This window comes from Pimephales promelas, chromosome 6 (assembly GCF_988280905.1).
Source record: "Pimephales promelas chromosome 6, fPimPro1.hap1.1, whole genome shotgun sequence".
Taxonomy (NCBI): domain Eukaryota; kingdom Metazoa; phylum Chordata; class Actinopteri; order Cypriniformes; family Leuciscidae; genus Pimephales; species Pimephales promelas.
In genome coordinates, this window is record NC_142774.1 from 8920336 (window position 1) to 8938297 (window position 17962).

Genomic DNA, 17962 nt, shown 5'->3' on the forward strand with positions numbered 1-17962 from the left:
CTGGGTTGAGTAAGTTTGAATTATTTTTGCCTCACTCTGGCTTCATATTAAACCAAATTATTTACTTGATATATAAACTTATTTTTTCTTGTTCTGCTGCAACAATTCTATTGCATCATGTCTGCAAAATGTAACATCCAAAACTTTTATTTCATGCTAATTATTGTGTCTTTGGCCAATGCCGCCAAAATACCAAGTGCTTTTGGCATTGTGTGCGAGCCACACTTGTTAAAATGTTTAAATGTTGTAATTTCACACAAATATTAGTTGTATACAAATTGCATGTTTTTTTGGGGGTTTTTTTGACACTGACACTTTTGTTTTGAGGGAGGATCTAATTCGAGAATTGAGTCAAAGCAATTAAGAAACCTGTAATAAGAAAAATATAATGCAATAATAGTATTTACAACAACATATCTTTTTATTTGTTTAAGCATTTAAATATGTTTGAAGAACCACCAAATAACAGGACATACAATAAGGTGACATACCAGAATACATGCATCATCATATATGATAATAAAAATGACAAAATGCATTAGTTCAGTTATTCTATCATCTGTAAATAAAAAAACAATGAAAGGTAATTTAATATATATATATATCTCACAACGTCTACTGTGTACAGTAGCTCTGACATCTATAATGTTTATTTACAATTATTTACAATTTTAAGATAGATATTTTAATTGACTGAGCTGTTTTGCATCTATATTTCAAACTTGTGACTGAAAGAAGTTTAGGGAAAGAATCACATAGTTCATATAACATTTTAAAAACAGATAACCTACAAGTTTTATCAACATACACTCAGTTTTGTATATTTTGGGGTTTGGAACATCAATGGATGTTCACATTCGTCCAAAAACCTGACAAAAGTTGATTGCATGTACTAGCTTGTTGCGAAGTGTGTTGATACTGCTGTATTTGGGAAGAATTAATCTGCCATAGCAGGTCTGAGCCTCTGGCAAACGCTGATCTGTATCAGGACCATCTGACTGACTAATCTTAAGAGAACGCTTTGAGAAACCTCCCACTGGTGCACGGTCCGTCCCATACAAGAACACTGCAGAAAAATATAGAGTGAGGATGTGAGGCAATACAAATAACAATCTTTAAATGATGTAGCAGATGCGTCAAAATAAAAATAAATAAAATAAAATCATGTGTGAGCTTACTCAGAAATTTCTTCTTGTTCTCTTCAGAGAACTCAAAGAAAACAGTCCAGAAGTTCTTGATAAGCTCATCAGAGGCAGAACATCTTTCATAGGAAGCAGACTGAAGACAGAGCAGAAAAAGTCTTACATTTTTGTTCAGTTCTTATTACAAATTTGCAAATTCTGCTAAAACATTTACCTGGTGAAGTTCCTGCCAGTCATATTTAGGGGAGCCGTGGAGAAGCTCCTGCAGTTCTTCAGGGTGGAACACGCTCCAGATATCGAGCGGGCAGCCATCAGAGAAACCTCTTGAAAAATTCCTGAACTGATTCTTCACAGACTTGTTGAAAACAAAGTCGACATACAAATCCACATACTTCTGTCTGAAAAAAAAAAAAATCAAGACAAGCTTGACAAAGTCTAAAATATAGATAGATAGATAGATAGATAGATAGATAGATAGATAGATAGACTGTAAAAACAATTTTCAAGATTTGTTATCACAACATATTTTCTTTTGTCAAATCAACTTTATAATAATCATCATTCATTGTATTAACTCACTTTTTCCAGTTCAATTAACTAAAATTTAAGGCAACCCAGGTTACTTACTTTTTTAAGTTAAACCAACAATAATTTTTTACAGTGTAGTAATCACAACATTTTTTCTTTTGTCAAATCAACTTAAATAATTTATTTAGTTCAGATAACATATAATTTTGAGTTTCTGATGATTAAATCATTCTTCTTCAACGTATTAACTCACTTTTTCCAGTTCAATGAACTTAAAATTTTAAGGCAACCAGGTTACGTACTTAAGTTAAACCAACAATATTTTTTTACAGTGTAGATAGATAGATAGATAGATAGATAGATAGATGGATAGATGGATGGATAGTGCGTGGGAAGAATGAGGTTAGTGCACTACCTATTAACTTTGGTCACTGGAATTTGACCTCCGTTTGGAACGAGCTCTTGCCCTTTGACCTGAAAGAGGTAAATGGCTCCTATAAGCATTTAAACAACAGCTGTGTACACCTTTATACAAGTGAATATAGACTGTATTACTGTGAAATCCAAAAAGAGGATATCCACGACGTCCTCATCTTCCTCGAGAAGGCTTTTCAAACTTCTAATGGGGGATTTATAAAATAAAAATAAACCATGATCAGCTCTGTAAAAGCACTGGGAAACGTACAATGTGTAACATCTAATGGTTTACCTGGCCTCCACAGGGGACAGTTCCTCCAGATCATTCAGAGTGGGACTCAGCTGGAGGAGTTTCTTGAACAAGGCCAATGGGAAGTCAATGTTTATGCAATGATGGTTGTACAGCGCCATTCCACAGATAACGCCAAGATAGTAAAAATCCTTACATTGCGTGCGCTGAAAAGACACATATGAAATGTATGGGGAAGACCACATAAGAAAGCCTAGGAATAAGGAGTGTTTGGTGTAGAGCTTACATTAGGATTGAACCAAACCAGTAAAGTCTCATGGACCTCCAGCAGCCTTTTCTCCCAGTTGAGGAGAGACTTGGAAAGAAGGGAGAAGAATTCGGCTGATAAGCCCATGTCATCTATTCCATTCTCCCCGATGAACTCGACCTGTACAGGAGACGTTTTCATCATTGTTAAAGTAGAATGCAATATCAGACATTTCAACTCTGATTTCAATTCTGTAATTCTTTTACCTTTAATACATTTAAAAATGAGTGGGTTTTTGGTTTGAGATACTTTAAGGTGTCTGTCAACAGTGAGTCCCTGTTTACACGCAACACGTTGCAATTTAACATGGGCATCTCTTGGTCAGGAAAGCTCCATATGCACTTTTTCTGCAGGTACTAAGAAGAGTAAAAAATATGTTAGCTTTAAAGGGGTAGTCCACCAAAAATAAATTATTCTGTCATCATTTCCCCACACCTGTATGATTTCAAACCTGTATGACTTTATTTTTTTATTTTATTTTCAAAATCTGGGTGCGGTTATGCTCTCACGGGGAAACACTACCTTAAGAGTCGTTAAGCATCTCTGGCATTAAAAGAAAAGGTTCTGTATGGAACCTTGTTCTAAAGTGCCGTCAGGCGCTTCATATTTAAAACCTTTTAAAGGCTTCAATTATGAGATCATTTTATGGATTTAGTTTCAATTAATTTATTTTAAATTAATGTTATGAATCAAACAGCTTGCAAACATACAAAAACAAAACAAAACAAAAAAATGTTTCGAGTTTGTCTAGATTCAACCTCTTCTAGAAGTAGTTGAAAATGCATTCAGACAGATTGCTTTCATAGTGAAGATCCTGAAAGCGTTCAAACTGAAGAAAAGGCCCTGGTACTTTTCTTCTCGGGTTTACTCCTGGTGTTAAGATAGCGAGGGAGACACATATCCCCATTTCCCGTTTACACCTGGTGTTTTAATCCATCTCTTTTGTCCACCTTCAACCACTTTTGTCCTGATTTCTTTGAGGGGAGGGTAAATGTATGGGTTTCCCCAGATCTTTTTAATACCAGGTGTAAACTGCACCCAAGTGTGTATTCACCATAAGAGAGAACATCATACAGGTTTGAGATTAATTGTTGCTAAAAAAAATAGTTATTAAGTACTGCATGTATGCCATATGTACATACATCTCGGACTTACACTAAACATTCTCTGTTTAGATAGCATGTCAGCTGCAAAAGGGAACTTGCCCAACATATCAATAGTTCCCTGAAAGAAAAATCCATGGAAGTACTTTAAGATGTGTTAGTTATTGAACACAGAACATTAAAAATGTCATGCAAATCTCATTGAAATATTCGTATGTATCATGACAGAAGCCTTCAATACTCACAAAGTAGTATTCTTTCAATTTCACCATGTCACGGAAGTTTTCTGTGAAACAACCTCTTAAAATCATCTCAGCCAGTGCTGCCACGGTGGCTCCCAGCTATTGATTTAAAGAAAAATAGAACGTTCTGGTATTTCGGTTTGTTGTTAAAAAAACAAAAAAATAAATAAATAATTAAAAATGTGTATATATATATATATATATATATACTATTGCTTTGGTTCTCACCATATCTAAAAGATCATTGATCTCATGAATGATGAAATAACTGTTTGTGACGTCACTTTGGGTACTGCAACAGACCTTTACAAAAGAGACAAAGTATAAACAATTATAATACAATGATCAGGTTAAATTTAATCTTGAGATCAAATCTTTAAAAAAGGCACCTTATAGAGGATCCGAAGGACCTGCAAAGAGTTCTGCAGGCGTCTAGTAAAGTCATGCTTAGTTTTACCACAAGAAATCTGGCCAATCAACTCAGCACATTCTTTCTGAAACAACTTCACCAATTCTTTGAGCCAATCGTTGGGGAGATTGGACCAGTACATCACTGAGAATATATCATACAAATACTTAGGCAAATACAACAAACCCAAAAAACACAAAGGTCAAAATGGTCCTCCAGTTTTACCTAACACCTTGAGAGCAGCAGGATTCAGATCAAGGATTTTGGAGGCCAGTGGTCCAGTGAGTTCAGTTCTTTGTTCCTGGAGTTCTCTGATGAGCTCAGGGAGGAGAAGGTAAAGTCTCAAAGCTTCCACACCAGCTGGATTTGGGTTTAGAGACGGCAGCAGTTTATTGCGAACCACTTTCACCACCTGAGGGCCAAAAACCATCAACTGCATCTCACTCATGTGGTTAAAATGTAATGTAATTTTTTTTATAAACATTGGTTTCATCATTACCTCTGATATCAACGCTTCCTTCTCTAATAACTTTGCAAAGGATGTTTTAACCTGATCAAAATCCAATCCACAATGTTCCTCAGAAGTCTGATAATGTTCATCACAACTACAAGGACAGAACATTACTGTGATAAAAGGAGTGATTTTAGGCACAGAAATGACTAGATAAGACTACCTAAATTTACCTTGTTTTGAGGAAACTTCCATTCAGAGAAGCAGCCGAGGAGAACACTGTGTTTATTTCCCTGTAAACAGCAAAACAATATTTATAGTCCATTTATATGCTCTTATATATTAAATTGCTCAACAACACAACCTCGAATTGAATTAAAATGAAAAATCACGTGAACAGAAGCTAAGCCAAACACTCACTTCTTTTTTGTTGGCCATGAATCACTTCCATACAGCCATCGGTCAATCATTCTGTCATTCAATGCCAAAACCGCTCTGTGATTGTATTTTGGCTTACTTTCAAGCTTCTACAAAATAGCGAAAAAGTAAATTTAAGTAACCACGGTGCAGCAATTAATTTGTATGTAATATCTTTGTTTGTCTTACTCTGAAAAACAAGGCAAAGGAATGATTCTCCCCAGCGATGAGTTGTTCAAATGTGTATTTCTGATCACATTCTGGGTGCAACAAACATTCAGTTCAGAGCAACATCAAGAATATAAAATATTTATAACAAAATAAACCTATGGCTAAAAGATAATTTTATCTACCAGTTGACAGATCCACAGGGAAAGGCACAGACTGCTTGGTCATTTCTCCATTTCCCAGCTTCCCTTGCATCCCACATCCAAATGAATAGATCACCTTAGACGATTCGACTGATACGAGTGTGTGACGTCTTCATTCAAGAAAGAATCAAATGCCTAATAACTGAACTGATCTCAAACATGTGAGGAAATGAAAAGAAATCTGCATTGAAACACTGATGCTTCTAAAAAAAAGTCTAGTTTACCTCCCGCATGTGACCTGGGACACTTTAGATCCCCACAGTTCAGCAACGACCCGCGGATGATGTTCGTCTTTAAATGAGTTGTGCCCAAGCTGGCCAAAACCTCCTGATCCAAATGTGAAGACAGTGCCGCCCTGAAACATAACATTTCCTGTCAAGCTTGTTTTATGCTAAATATGGTATTATTTATAATATGGATATTTTAAATATTACAAAATACTACCTTTGATAAAGTGGCAGTGTGTTCCCCTCCACATGAGATGGACACAGTTTTCTTTCGGTTCAGACTATTTACAACCGTTGGGATGCGTCTGTCTGTGGTGGAAAAACAGTAAATTCATCACCTTCAATGGTTTGATATAGATTTTACACAGTATTTCACAAATGTTGTATATTTATACAGTATGCTTTTACTGGTTGATGAATCAGAAAAACAAATAATCATATTTCTTTCTAATGTTTTATCATTTGCTTATGTTTTATCATTAATCATTTTTATAATTGGAAATGTATGTTTAATGGTTTTCTTTTATTAATCATTATGCCTCAAATGTACCTGATTGACTTAAGGTGAAGTTTTATACTTGCTATAGATGAGGGGAAAAGACTATACATTTTCAATACAGACCACATATGCTTGAATGTCTCAGAATAAAGTGGTAAACGAATGTTGTCTTAGCTAATCTTAGCGAATGTTTTTTCATAAAAATGTTAATCCTGATTATGAATGAATTACTTGTACTCTTCATTTATTATTAGATTTGTTTTTTACTGTTAAGAAATAAAATTTGACTTAATCATCTGACTGGATCCTTGCATCAGTGATTTCGTAACATAATGAAATGTTCAGACCTGTAGTGTCTCCGAGGCCCAGCTGTCCAGCCGAGTTCTTCCCCCATCCGAACACGACTCCAGAGAGAGACAACACAAAGCTGTGGTCTCCTCCAGCGCTGATCTGAGCCAGTGGGACCCCACACAGACTCTCCACACGTTGAGGAGCTGACAGAGACCTGGGATGTTCTTTCTCCAAACCCAGCTGACCGTGAGTGTTATCACCCCATACAAACAGCTGACCGTCTGAAAGACCAACAACAGCTCTGCATATCTACACTCAAATGCCTATCAATTCATGACAATCCTTCAAAATATTAAAACAAAACACAAGTTGTTAGATGAAATGGTTGTGAATACCCCTGGTTAGTGCCATTGAATGCTGGACTCCACATGCGATCTGAATCACCTGCCTGTTTTCCAGACCTTTAAGAGGACTGCAGAGAAAAGACAATCTGTCAGATATATAGGCTAGGCCTACTGTATTTTTTGTAATAATGTATGGCAATTTATAATACCGGCCCACAGTAGATTTGTCCATAATGATAACTTTTCCTCCATTATCAAGAAGAACCGCACCAGCTCCTCCACAGACAATCGATCTGAATCTCAGTTCTCTGTTCTTCTTTAGCTGTGGTTGCTCTGTGAGTATAATAAAATATTTTCATCAGTTCAACTTCTATTCAGACTGTAAACATACAAACAAACATCTTTTCACAATTAATACATGACATTTATCTTACATTTAATAAGCATTGTAATAATAATTTTAAAAATAACAATAAAATATTTTCATTTATTGCAGGCTTTCATACTTAGTTTTCCATCCTGATCGCAGTCTTTGCCGCGCAATCTCAGGACCCAGAGCTTCCCATTCCTGATAAATCCAACAAAACTCCTTCCAGCTGATATGTCCTGAACTGGTGTTTTGGAACATACGGATCGTATTCCACATTTGCCATGTTTGACTTTGTCAGGCTCTATCAGACCGAAGCCCTCTCGGACCTGCGCTCCCCAGTAGCACAGCACGTTCATAGCTGTCAGCTGATGGACCAAACAAAGACTCCAGCTGACTCAACAACACACTCTCTGAATGCAAACACAATGGTTTCGGTCTAAACGAAACCAATTTGATTTCCCACTAAGTGAAACTGTTTGGGAATCATAATCTACAATGATGCTTTTAATAGAGTGAATAGCTAAAACGAACAACAAAGAAAAGGAATGAGGAATTTAGTTTAATAATGAGGGAAGTTATTTGGAAAACGAAACAAAAACTTAAGGGATATTTCAAACAAATAAAATATATTCTGTGTAGTTTTCACTTAGTCTTCCACGGAGGAACAAAAGAAGGTGTTTGACAAAATATAATGGACTAAAAACGAACAAAAGTCAACATTTAATCTATTTTCATGCAACGAAAATGGTACAAATCGATTCTTTCATACATCTCCACTCCTACACCAAGATCAACATGTCGATAGATACATTTTAACGCATAGGCTATACACGGTAGGTTTGTCTGTGTGCGATCAACTTGAGAAAAACAACATATTGGTATGTGAATAATTTTTTAACCAGTTCGCTTCGTTATTTTACATGATCTGGTGCAGTACTCTTTGTCCTAAATCATTGGTTAAGATCCATGTCAATCACAGAAATTTGGCCAATCAACTGATTGAACTCCACCGACGAAACGGGGGATTCTGATTGGTTCACTGGTATTTTCCTTGGAGAGCAAAGCTGAAACGACGAGAAGAAATGACCGCCTGTATTTTACCATAGTATAATACATATACTAACTCGTTAGAATAAACAAAAATAAATCGAAATTCACTCTTTTCACACAATTTGAAGGTACGTAGTAAATAAAAAGCTAGAAATTACGCAATATTCTCGTTTTGTTGTCGCGGAATCTGTTTTTGCTAGCAGCTCGAGCGCCGAAAAGCTCGAGGATTCATCTCCATTTTGCTTGTTCTTGTGATTAATGTTATCATTAATAAGCTTCTTCTAATATAATTTATATACGTTTATATATATTTCTTGCGTTACTAGTTATGTTTAAAATGTCACTAACGAGCTGTTTGAAAGCATTGCTAGCATGCTGTTATATAAGCGGAGTGTTGCGTCATGTTTGTTTACACTCTTTTTTTATATTTTAACTTGTTGCTTATTTGCCCATGTGTCTTGATTTGAGGTTATTTTACTTTTAGAGGAATGTATTGATGTTGTCTTCGCAGGTTATGTGTATAACGTTAAATCTATGATATCTTGTGTGAATTAAATAGGGGGTGGGGCACATTTGCGTATAACCTTGTTGCTTACTGAATGACTCCATTGGTACAGGCAGTAAACCCGCTGTTTAGTGTTTAAACAAAGGCTGTCTTATAACCTAACCAGTATCGACTACTTAGGCAGCATTTTTGGACATGTATTATACAATATTTTTTATTGAATGACTTTTTTTTTTGTTGAAGTGGGAGGGGCTGTAGTACATGCTGTTTAGTTTTACAACAAAGGCAAGTCATTCATTTGTTCATTTCCTCCTTGTTTTGCAGAGAACTCCTGGTCAAGACTGTAAATTCTTCAAGGTACACTTTCTGCACTGACTTTTGAAGCGTGTTTTGGGTCCCATTTTGTATCAAACTCTTCCCACCTGTTCCATAAGTGTGGTGTCAAGCCACAGAGTATGTCAGTGGCTCTTCTCATGCGATATGCCACGCTCAGCGGGTCCCGTGTCTGCAGCAGGGCCGCCCTTGGCCTGACCAGCGCCCATCAGGAAGACCCGATACGGTCTCTACACACTCCGTCATCTCCTCGGTGCAGTAACTCCCGCTTTGATCCAGACAGCAGTGGCCGTCCGACTACCTGGGACTCCTTTGGTATCTGGGACAACCGCATCGATGAGCCCATCATGCTTCCATCAAGCATCCGCTACGGTAAACTCATTCCCAAAGTTAGCCTGACCAAGGTCGGCTGTGCCTCGCTGATTGGTCAGCGGAAGGAGAATGAAGACCGCTTTCAACTATCGCAGATGACGGACAACATAATGTACTTTGCGGTTTTTGATGGGCACGGGGGTGCAGCGGCTGCTGAATTCTGCCACAAGCACATGGAGAAGCATATTAAGTAAGGATCAGTCGTTTAATGACTGTTATATGAGTTTTATTTTATTTGAATAAAAATCACCAGTTTTGTTGTCATGAATATCCATCCGGCTACAAGAAAAAAATCACTGAGCCACATAGAGGCTCAAAGCCGTGTGTTTAGTAACATAAAACTTTGGAGGTTTCCTTCAAGAGATGGGCTTTGGAAACTGTGTTTTATAATAACTAACTGTTTATGTTGCATTTGGTGATTTTTGTTTCAGAGACATTGCAGAGGAGGAGAATAACCTGGAGTTAGTTTTAACCAGGGCATTTCTTGAGCTGGACAAATCGTTAGCCAGGCATCTTCACTTCAGTGCAGATGGTAGGTCCTGTTTCACTGATTTATTCTTTTTTGAAAGCATGCATGGTACATGAATACATAATACTCTGTAGTCCCTCAGCTCAGTTTTAGAGTCTTAATGCATAAGTATTGCTTTGATGCATCAGGTATACATGTAACAGAGCCAAATTGATGTTTGTGAGCAGAACATGATGATGTAGACTAAAGAAATATTTTTATTTAATAACAAAAAAAAAAAAAACGGAAACGGAAGGCATGTATAAACTTCTCGTGATAGTTCACAGACTTCTCTTTGGCTCTGTAAAATGCGTCCATCCTAAAATAAAGATAACACTAGTATATACTAGGGGTGGGTAAAATAATTGATTCCTAGATGCATTGATTTTCTTTCTCCAAATTACGAACTGTTCATCACAATTTCAAAATAGAAGTTTAAACCCTTGGTCTGAGTTTGAACGTTTTTGATGTCCACATGTTCTTACTCAAGAAATTACAGTGGCTTTAGCATTTCATAAAAAAAGACAATTATTAAAGTTTAAGTAAACATTTGAGTTAAATGTCATTTGGCCAGTATTAAGGATGGATTTGATCTGTTGTAAAGTGTGACAACACCAGGCTGTTGGCGCTCTCTGCAGGCATTTGTTAAAATACATAATATACAGAAATATGATTACTTGCTTTTGATACTTTTTTTCAACCATATTATTGCCTCGTTGTTCAGTGTTAGACCATGACTTCTGGCAAGTTTTGTGGCTAGAAATGGACATTTTGAGACTCAAGAGAGATTCAAGGCATGATTATTGTACCTTGAACTGGTTACAAACAGAAACCTTAATTTTATAATTTTAGGCAGGAGTATTCATGTTTTTCTTTTGTGTAAATTAATAATATATTGTTCACTCAATGTGTTGATGTTAGATAACGCGTTAAGTAATGTTAATGATGACTGTTATCTTATTGTAGAGTACCAAACTATACAGGAGATAAAACGTGTTTTATTTGACTTAAATCTACTTACATTTAATCCAAAATTGTGTTCATATTTAATTTTAAAAGGAAGCTAAGAGTTATCCAGCCAAGAATAAGCCTAGAACTGCTTATCTGACGGACTAATATTAATGACATAAATAGGGATGCACCGATACTGATACCAGGGTGTATGTTCGATATTGTGCTCATGTAGGCTACTCTTACTCGTAAAACTAGCCCGATTCAACCACACCGAGTCCACTTTAGGGGCCGTTCACATATTAAGTTTTTTGCGCACAAAAAAACATCTCAACATCTCGTCTCAATAGGTCATGTGACAAAAAACAGCTGATCAGCTTCGACCTTTCTGCAACAACATTGAAAGCTCGGCTGAACAGCTGATCATAGCTGTACAGGGTGGCTTTTTATTTCTCATCTCTATAAATATATCTAGTAGTAAAGCTAATGGAAGGGCTAGAAATCAAATAATTCTTTGCTGATACTTCCTCGTCCTCATGGAGAGCGCAGTTCGTATCATTTTCTCCTTTCCACAAGCGCTTTCTCTCCTGTGGCGTCTCGTCACGAACAGAGGCGCGCATGAAAAAAACGAGCGCGCCACGTTGCTTCTATTATGAGCGTGCTTGCCACATCTGAAATAACGAATTTGCACGTGTAAAAAAAAAAAAACGCGCTATATGAACAGCCCCTTATTGCACCGTGACATAAAAACAATCTAAACAACCTAATTGAAAACATTTTCATATGTGGCTCTTTCCTCCTGTCTTGGAGATTCAGAGGCTGAATACATTGTAGGGGAATCACTGTTGTTGTTATTATATATGTATTATAAGTCTTTAAAGGCTTAGGCTTTAGGTCTATTTTTATTACCACGAAATCAGATTACTGGAATAATCTTCAGAATAATCGACTGATTACTTGTTACCAAAATAATTGTTAACGACATCCCTACTCATTTATTTTATTACTGTTCATTTTTTAGAGAAAATGTACCTACAAGGTACCTTGACTTTATAAAGATTTGCATCCAGTGAAAAATCAAAATGCATCAGGAATCATGAACAACATCATGACTCCTTGAACTGAAATAGTATCAAATATTACATTTGATTCCCACCCCCAGTATATAATATTAATGCATATTTAAAAATACGCTTTTGCCATTTTTCTTTAGAATAGTCTTTGTTAGATTCATATGTGTTAATAAGGATATTAAATGCTGTTAGAATAAGTACGATTATGCCAGGCCCATCTTATTCATGTAGTGTGCGGCCCACTAGTGTGGCCTGCTGCGTGACTTGTCCAATCTTGCCCTTTGTGTGTGCGTGTTATATCTACAACAGCCGTGGACCCAGCTTACCCCCTATAAGAGCTGCAGCTCTGCACTACCTTTATGGAGGCCGGAGGGCTAGATTGCTCCAGCGGGTCCTTGCGTGGACTTCTGGAAGGTTCCTGACCTTTCTCTCTCTCCTTTCCTTTCTGTCTTTCTCTCTTATCTCTCCTTTACTGTGCTCTGTCTTCTTCACATGTGTTGGTTGCTGGAAAATGATTAGTTAGTAGTTGTGTTCAGAGCTTGTTTTCTGTGTATGGATAACTCTAGTTTTATTTGATGATGTAGAAAAGCACAAGATTCTTACTGTGGGAGAATAAAGTAATTTTCAGTGAAGAAAAAAAGCTGCTTGCTTTTACACTATTAATGAATTTTTGTTAACCACTGGTGTTTACTGTCATATGTGCCATAGCTAGTCAAAAAGACACAATGCTACCTGGTTGTCTTGACCAATCCAGTGCATCATCTCCTTTGGAATCTCCCTCTTTTTTGTTTTCGGTTAAAGTTTTTATCAAAAGCTTGTTTACCAAAGCATTGCGTACATATTTATTAAATATCCATAGTATTGTGTAGTACAGTACACTAGAATTATGTGTAATTCTCAGAACAGGACTAAGAATTAAAGCTTTTTAGTTTTTGTGTGTGTGATTGATTACAAAAACTCACTATTGCGTATTATTCTCTATCAGAGACTTTAAGCGCATCACAACTAACCATTCTGCCTCGGTCTCTGGTGTGTTACAGCCTCTCTGTTGAGTGCAGGGACCACAGCCACAGTGGCTCTGCTGAGAGATGGGATCGAGCTGGTGGTGGGCAGTGTGGGGGACAGCCGTGCCATGCTGTGCCGCAAAGGCAAGGCCCTCAAACTCACTGTGGATCACACACCTGAGAGAAAGGATGAAAAAGAGAGGTACAGTTTGCATGGGAGCATTTGTTTCTCCAAACAAATTGAGGCACCGTGAGAGCACTTCTTTTAATCGACATGTTTGTTTCTGAAGGATACGTAGGACCGGAGGTTTTATTACGTGGAATAGTTTGGGTCAGCCTAATGTCAATGGCAGACTGGCCATGACGCGCAGCATTGGAGATTTTGACCTCAAGACGTCAGGTGTCATCGCAGAACCAGAGACTAAGAGAGTTTCAGTGAGAGCTTTTTTTTTAAAATTCACTTTAAATATACTGAAAATGTCTTTTCTTTCTCTCTCTAATTATATATATATATATATATATATATATATATATATTGTATATTATGTATATTATATTAGGGGTGTGCAAAAAAATCGATTCACATTTGAATCGCGATTCAATCTTTACCGATTCAGAATCGATTCATAGAATTCCAAAAATCGATTCATAGGCTATATTTTTTAATGGCGTGCAGGGGCGGAGTGGCAATCGGGTAAGTCGGGACTTTTACCGGTGGTCCGGTAGTGTTTCTATGGTTTCGAGGCTGCGAGGGCCGGTCTGATAAGTAGTTATTGCAAGTTCTTGCCGCCCGCTGGTCAAACTGTGCAGCCTCTCTGCTCAACCCGTAAATAAATGCATCGATCCGCAGATCTTATGTTTGAGTTCTGTAGATCTTTTGCCAAGCGTGTCAGAGGTTACGGGTTCTAAACCGCACTCGTATAGTTTTTTCTCTCTCTCATCAAAACCGAATATGTTCATCACGTTTGTGTGCATTTTATTTTGTGATTTCACGGAGTCTCCACAACGGCGATAGATTGAAGCGCGCGTCCGAGAGAAGACTGCGCGAGCCACAGAGAACACTGTATATCCATGACACTGATCGCAGCGGACACGAGCGCTCAGCTTGATTTCAAAAACAACAGGTCTCTTATTTAATAGCGACCTAAATGAATGCTCTGCTAGTTAACTGGAGATACCCGCAAATTACGCGCCTATGAACGACTTCACTGGATCTAAACAAATCAATCTAACCATAGATGTTACCAGTAGCGGTGGCTTCTTTAAATCTATTTAAAATATTTTCGCAAGGATTCTATGAAATTAGTATATATTTTTAGGAAGTTCAATGTGCCCAGTCGAGTTCACATTTCAACAGTCAACCTGGTAGCTGAAGTAGGCCTACTCCTTAAACCACATTTAGCATAATTGTTTGTTTGATCTGACTATAGCACTTTAAAGCTAAATGTAAAAGCTTTTTATTTAAGTTTTATTTTAAACTTGAATTAAATGTATTTAAAAGCTGGCCAAAGCTTGGCACTTCGCACTTTTTAGTTGCAAAAGTTTTTATTTTTGTATGAAGACATAAAGTAATATCAAACTTTTCTTTTAAATTATGTCTACTGCAATCAATCACATAGGAAAAAGTAAACTACATTTATGTAGACCTGCGAATCCTTTTTTGAATCGAGAATCGTTTTTGAAACGAAAATCGATTTTGAATCGAATCTCAAGACAAAAAATCGGTATCGAATCGTGACATTTTCTGAATCGTGCACCCCTATATTATATATATTATAATTTTTATTATTTTAAAATAAATACTTGTTAAAAGTTGTATTGATTTAAGTGTACCTGTGTTTCAGTTGCATCACGTCCATGATTCTTTCCTGGCACTCACTACTGATGGCATCAACTTCATCATGAACAGTCAGGAGATCTGTGACGTCATTAACCAATGTAACGACCCTAAAGAGGCCGCACAGCGCATATCTGAACAAGTGAGTCAAATAATCCAACATCCACCATTAAAGGGTTAGTTCTTCGTTTTTAGTTCATATTTTTGATGAAAACCATGAGCTTTCTTACCCGCTCCCCATAGACTGCAACGTTATTACCACTTTCAGGCCCAGAAAGGTAAAAAAGACATGGTTAAAAAAATCCATGTGACTCCAGTGGTTCAAATTTAATGTTATGAAATGACGAGAATACTTTTTGTATCAGAGACTGACACGGAAGAGAAGAAATTGTTTGAATAAAGTTTTTTTTTTTTTTTTTTTTTTTTTTTGCACATAAGTATCCTTGAGGCTTCATAACACAACTGTTTTTTTTTTTTTTCATGATTCGTGCACATCCCTAACCTAAACCATTTTTTTTAATGTCCGGCAAAAACAAAATGATTATGATGCGTCCTGTTACCATTATATAAACCTACTGATTTATTCTGCTCCCTATTGTGAATGCAGCAGGTTTAAACATGCATACGATTCGTAGTAAGTTAATTGGTTATTTTTTGTCTCTCTCAGGCTCTTCAGTATGGATCTGAAGACAACAGCACTATCATTGTGGTGCCATTCGGTGCCTGGGGCAAACACAAAAGCTCTGACGTGAGCTTCTCCTTCAGTCGCAGTTTCGTCTCCAGTGGCCGCTGGGCCTAAGCAAAAATAACTCGAGACACTGAATCGTATAAGTGATGCACAAAATCGACTCACTAATCCGAGCTAAACAATGTGCAATATTCTCCTTATCCATCCTGTGAGGATCACCTCAAAAAAGACCATTAAAGCCAGAACCCACATTGAATGTGGTTTTGGAGTTGATTTCTCTTATCAGAAAGCTATTTAGCCTAGAGAAGCAAAATAAGCATTGAATGGTGTTAAAGTTCTCCTGAGCTTTGAGGTTTTCCTGGTCTTTAATAGTTAAAGGTTACCTCAGTTCTGTTTTTGTCTTTCGCAGATACTTTACAATAGTTTGCCTTGCCATAGTGGAAGCAACACCCGTCACATTTTATCGTCACAATAGGATTGTCAAGCATTTTCAGATTTTGGGAGGTTCCATTGTTTTTTCATGACTCTTTGTAGTGTTGCATATTCACAGTTAGACTACTGTGTGTACTGAAATATGAACTCCTAATCCTTGTGCAAGCACACGTTTCTATAACTCCGTCTCCTTTTATAAGTGTGAATATATTTCTTCCAGCTGAACAACCAGCAATTTTAAAGCTACACTAAGAAATATTACTTCCAAATGGAATCTGCAACCCATCTTGAGGACCATTGTGTGAACAAATCCACGATTTTTCTGTGCCTTGTCCATAAACGTCTGTTCTTATTTCTTATTGCTTGAGTTATTCTGGTGAGGAACTCAACTTTAGGTTCATAACTAAAGTTTTAAACTGTGACGTGTGCTCGTTTAGTGTTACCAGACAAACTATTTTTATTCAGATTGTACACTTCTGCGGTTTCCCTACAATGTATAGATCAAAGTGCGGATGGTTGTTTTATTTTATTTATATAATGTATATGATGGACAGTTAACTTTATGGTATATGTGAATGTATATATGTAATAATACATATTTTCTTCTAAAGTCTCCTAGTTACAGGAGAGAAGTGAACATTCATTCATTCATTCATCCTCTGACTTGATTGTTGTAATTGCAGACATTCAAAATCTGTCGTGATCTCTGATGTCCAGTGAATTTTATTTGTGGAACCATACACACGTGACCTCAGCAAGTCGGCATCTCATGTTCAAGCTTCGTATTCGTTTCTTCATGTTTTGAATCCGGCATTTAACACTTCATTTCATTCTCATTCAGCATTTCCTCTCATTTTAGACTTTTTACAGCCTTCTTTTGTTCATGTCTTCCTCTTTAAGGTCCAAAAGCACTTCCAGTACTTATTATGTTTCTGTTAGAATGTATTACATTCAGTGTTAACACAACTGTGCATGGATTTTGCTTAGAACAATCTGTAAAACAACTGCAAGTGTTTCCTGTTCTTTGGACCTAACTTTGCTATTATTAATATGCAGTTTATTGTAAAATACAATGCAGCTGTGAATAAAGTTTCACCAGAAACATCTCCTTTGGTTAGACATTGATTTTTTTTCACCTGTGTTTAAATCCTGATGCATCCAATCTAATTGGATCCATTAAAAGTAGAGTTGGTGTGCGTCACATTTCTCATGGTATTAGGTACCACAATTGATTCTTGCTTCTTTTTTTCTTTGACTTTCTACTTAAAGCATATATTTTAGTAGGCCTGTAAACTTAAGTTTGATTAAATGTCCTGCTGCAGTGTGAATAATTTAACATGTTATATTATTGTGTTCTAGTGAATGTAACACAGGAAAATGTTCAGGTTTAAAAGCCGATGATGCCTGTGACTGGATCCCACCCTCTGCTCCATCTATATAAGATCTCCGCTTCCCCGCCTCAAGTCAGATTTGGATTTTTCCCATCTGATACTTAAACAGCTTAAAGCCTTGCGGACATCCAGCGGTCACTGCTGCAGCGAGAGGAGGGTAAGCATCTTTCTCTAATGTTTCACTGATGATAGATTAATTCTGTAGATTGAAGCTTGTGGAGGTTTATGCTACTGTAACCTGTTTATGCTTATTATGTGTAACCGACGAGTGAAAAATATGCTGATAAAGTGTTAAAGCCATGTATTAATCAAATATGTATGTTTTTAAATAATGGCTAATTTAATAAAAAGATATTATATAAAATCGCATATTCATATAAATGATATAGCCATTTTAATTTCGTACTTGATACATTGGAATATAAAAAATTAACGCTACATATGGAGAGA

The 17962-nt window shown here is 36.8% G+C and overlaps 2 protein-coding genes across 3 annotated transcripts; one reads left to right on the forward strand and one right to left on the reverse strand.

The window, feature by feature from the left end:
• Positions 1 to 402: 402 nt before the first annotated feature.
• Positions 403 to 7783, reverse strand: herc56.4 (HECT and RLD domain containing E3 ubiquitin protein ligase 56.4). 2 transcript variants are annotated; one of them, XM_089132057.1, is made up of 24 exons: positions 7505 to 7783; positions 7208 to 7331; positions 7050 to 7126; positions 6711 to 6935; positions 6082 to 6173; positions 5862 to 5992; positions 5620 to 5747; positions 5456 to 5526; positions 5270 to 5376; positions 5083 to 5142; positions 4898 to 5003; positions 4624 to 4810; positions 4379 to 4542; positions 4218 to 4292; positions 3993 to 4088; positions 3800 to 3868; positions 2851 to 3000; positions 2624 to 2764; positions 2380 to 2543; positions 2226 to 2289; positions 2086 to 2144; positions 1357 to 1540; positions 1179 to 1278; positions 403 to 1066 (listed from the first exon to the last, which is right to left on the reverse strand). In XM_089132057.1, exons 1-24 carry the CDS (start codon positions 7722 to 7724, stop codon positions 852 to 854), a joined length of 3009 nt encoding a protein of 1002 aa, XP_088988183.1. In that variant the 5' UTR covers positions 7725 to 7783; the 3' UTR covers positions 403 to 851. The 2 variants fall into 2 exon arrangements, with proteins under 2 accessions (XP_088988183.1, XP_088988184.1); XM_089132058.1 differs by lacking the exon at positions 3800 to 3868.
• Positions 7784 to 8390: 607 nt separating this feature from the next.
• Positions 8391 to 17227, forward strand: ppm1kb (protein phosphatase, Mg2+/Mn2+ dependent 1Kb). The gene is made up of 7 exons (XM_039688669.2): positions 8391 to 8546; positions 9248 to 9818; positions 10060 to 10160; positions 13201 to 13366; positions 13455 to 13599; positions 15009 to 15143; positions 15669 to 17227. The coding sequence occupies exons 2-7, from the start codon at positions 9379 to 9381 to the stop codon at positions 15798 to 15800; spliced, it is 1119 nt and encodes a 372-aa protein (XP_039544603.2). The 5' UTR covers positions 8391 to 8546; positions 9248 to 9378; the 3' UTR covers positions 15801 to 17227.
• The last annotated feature ends 735 nt before the right edge of the window (positions 17228 to 17962 follow it).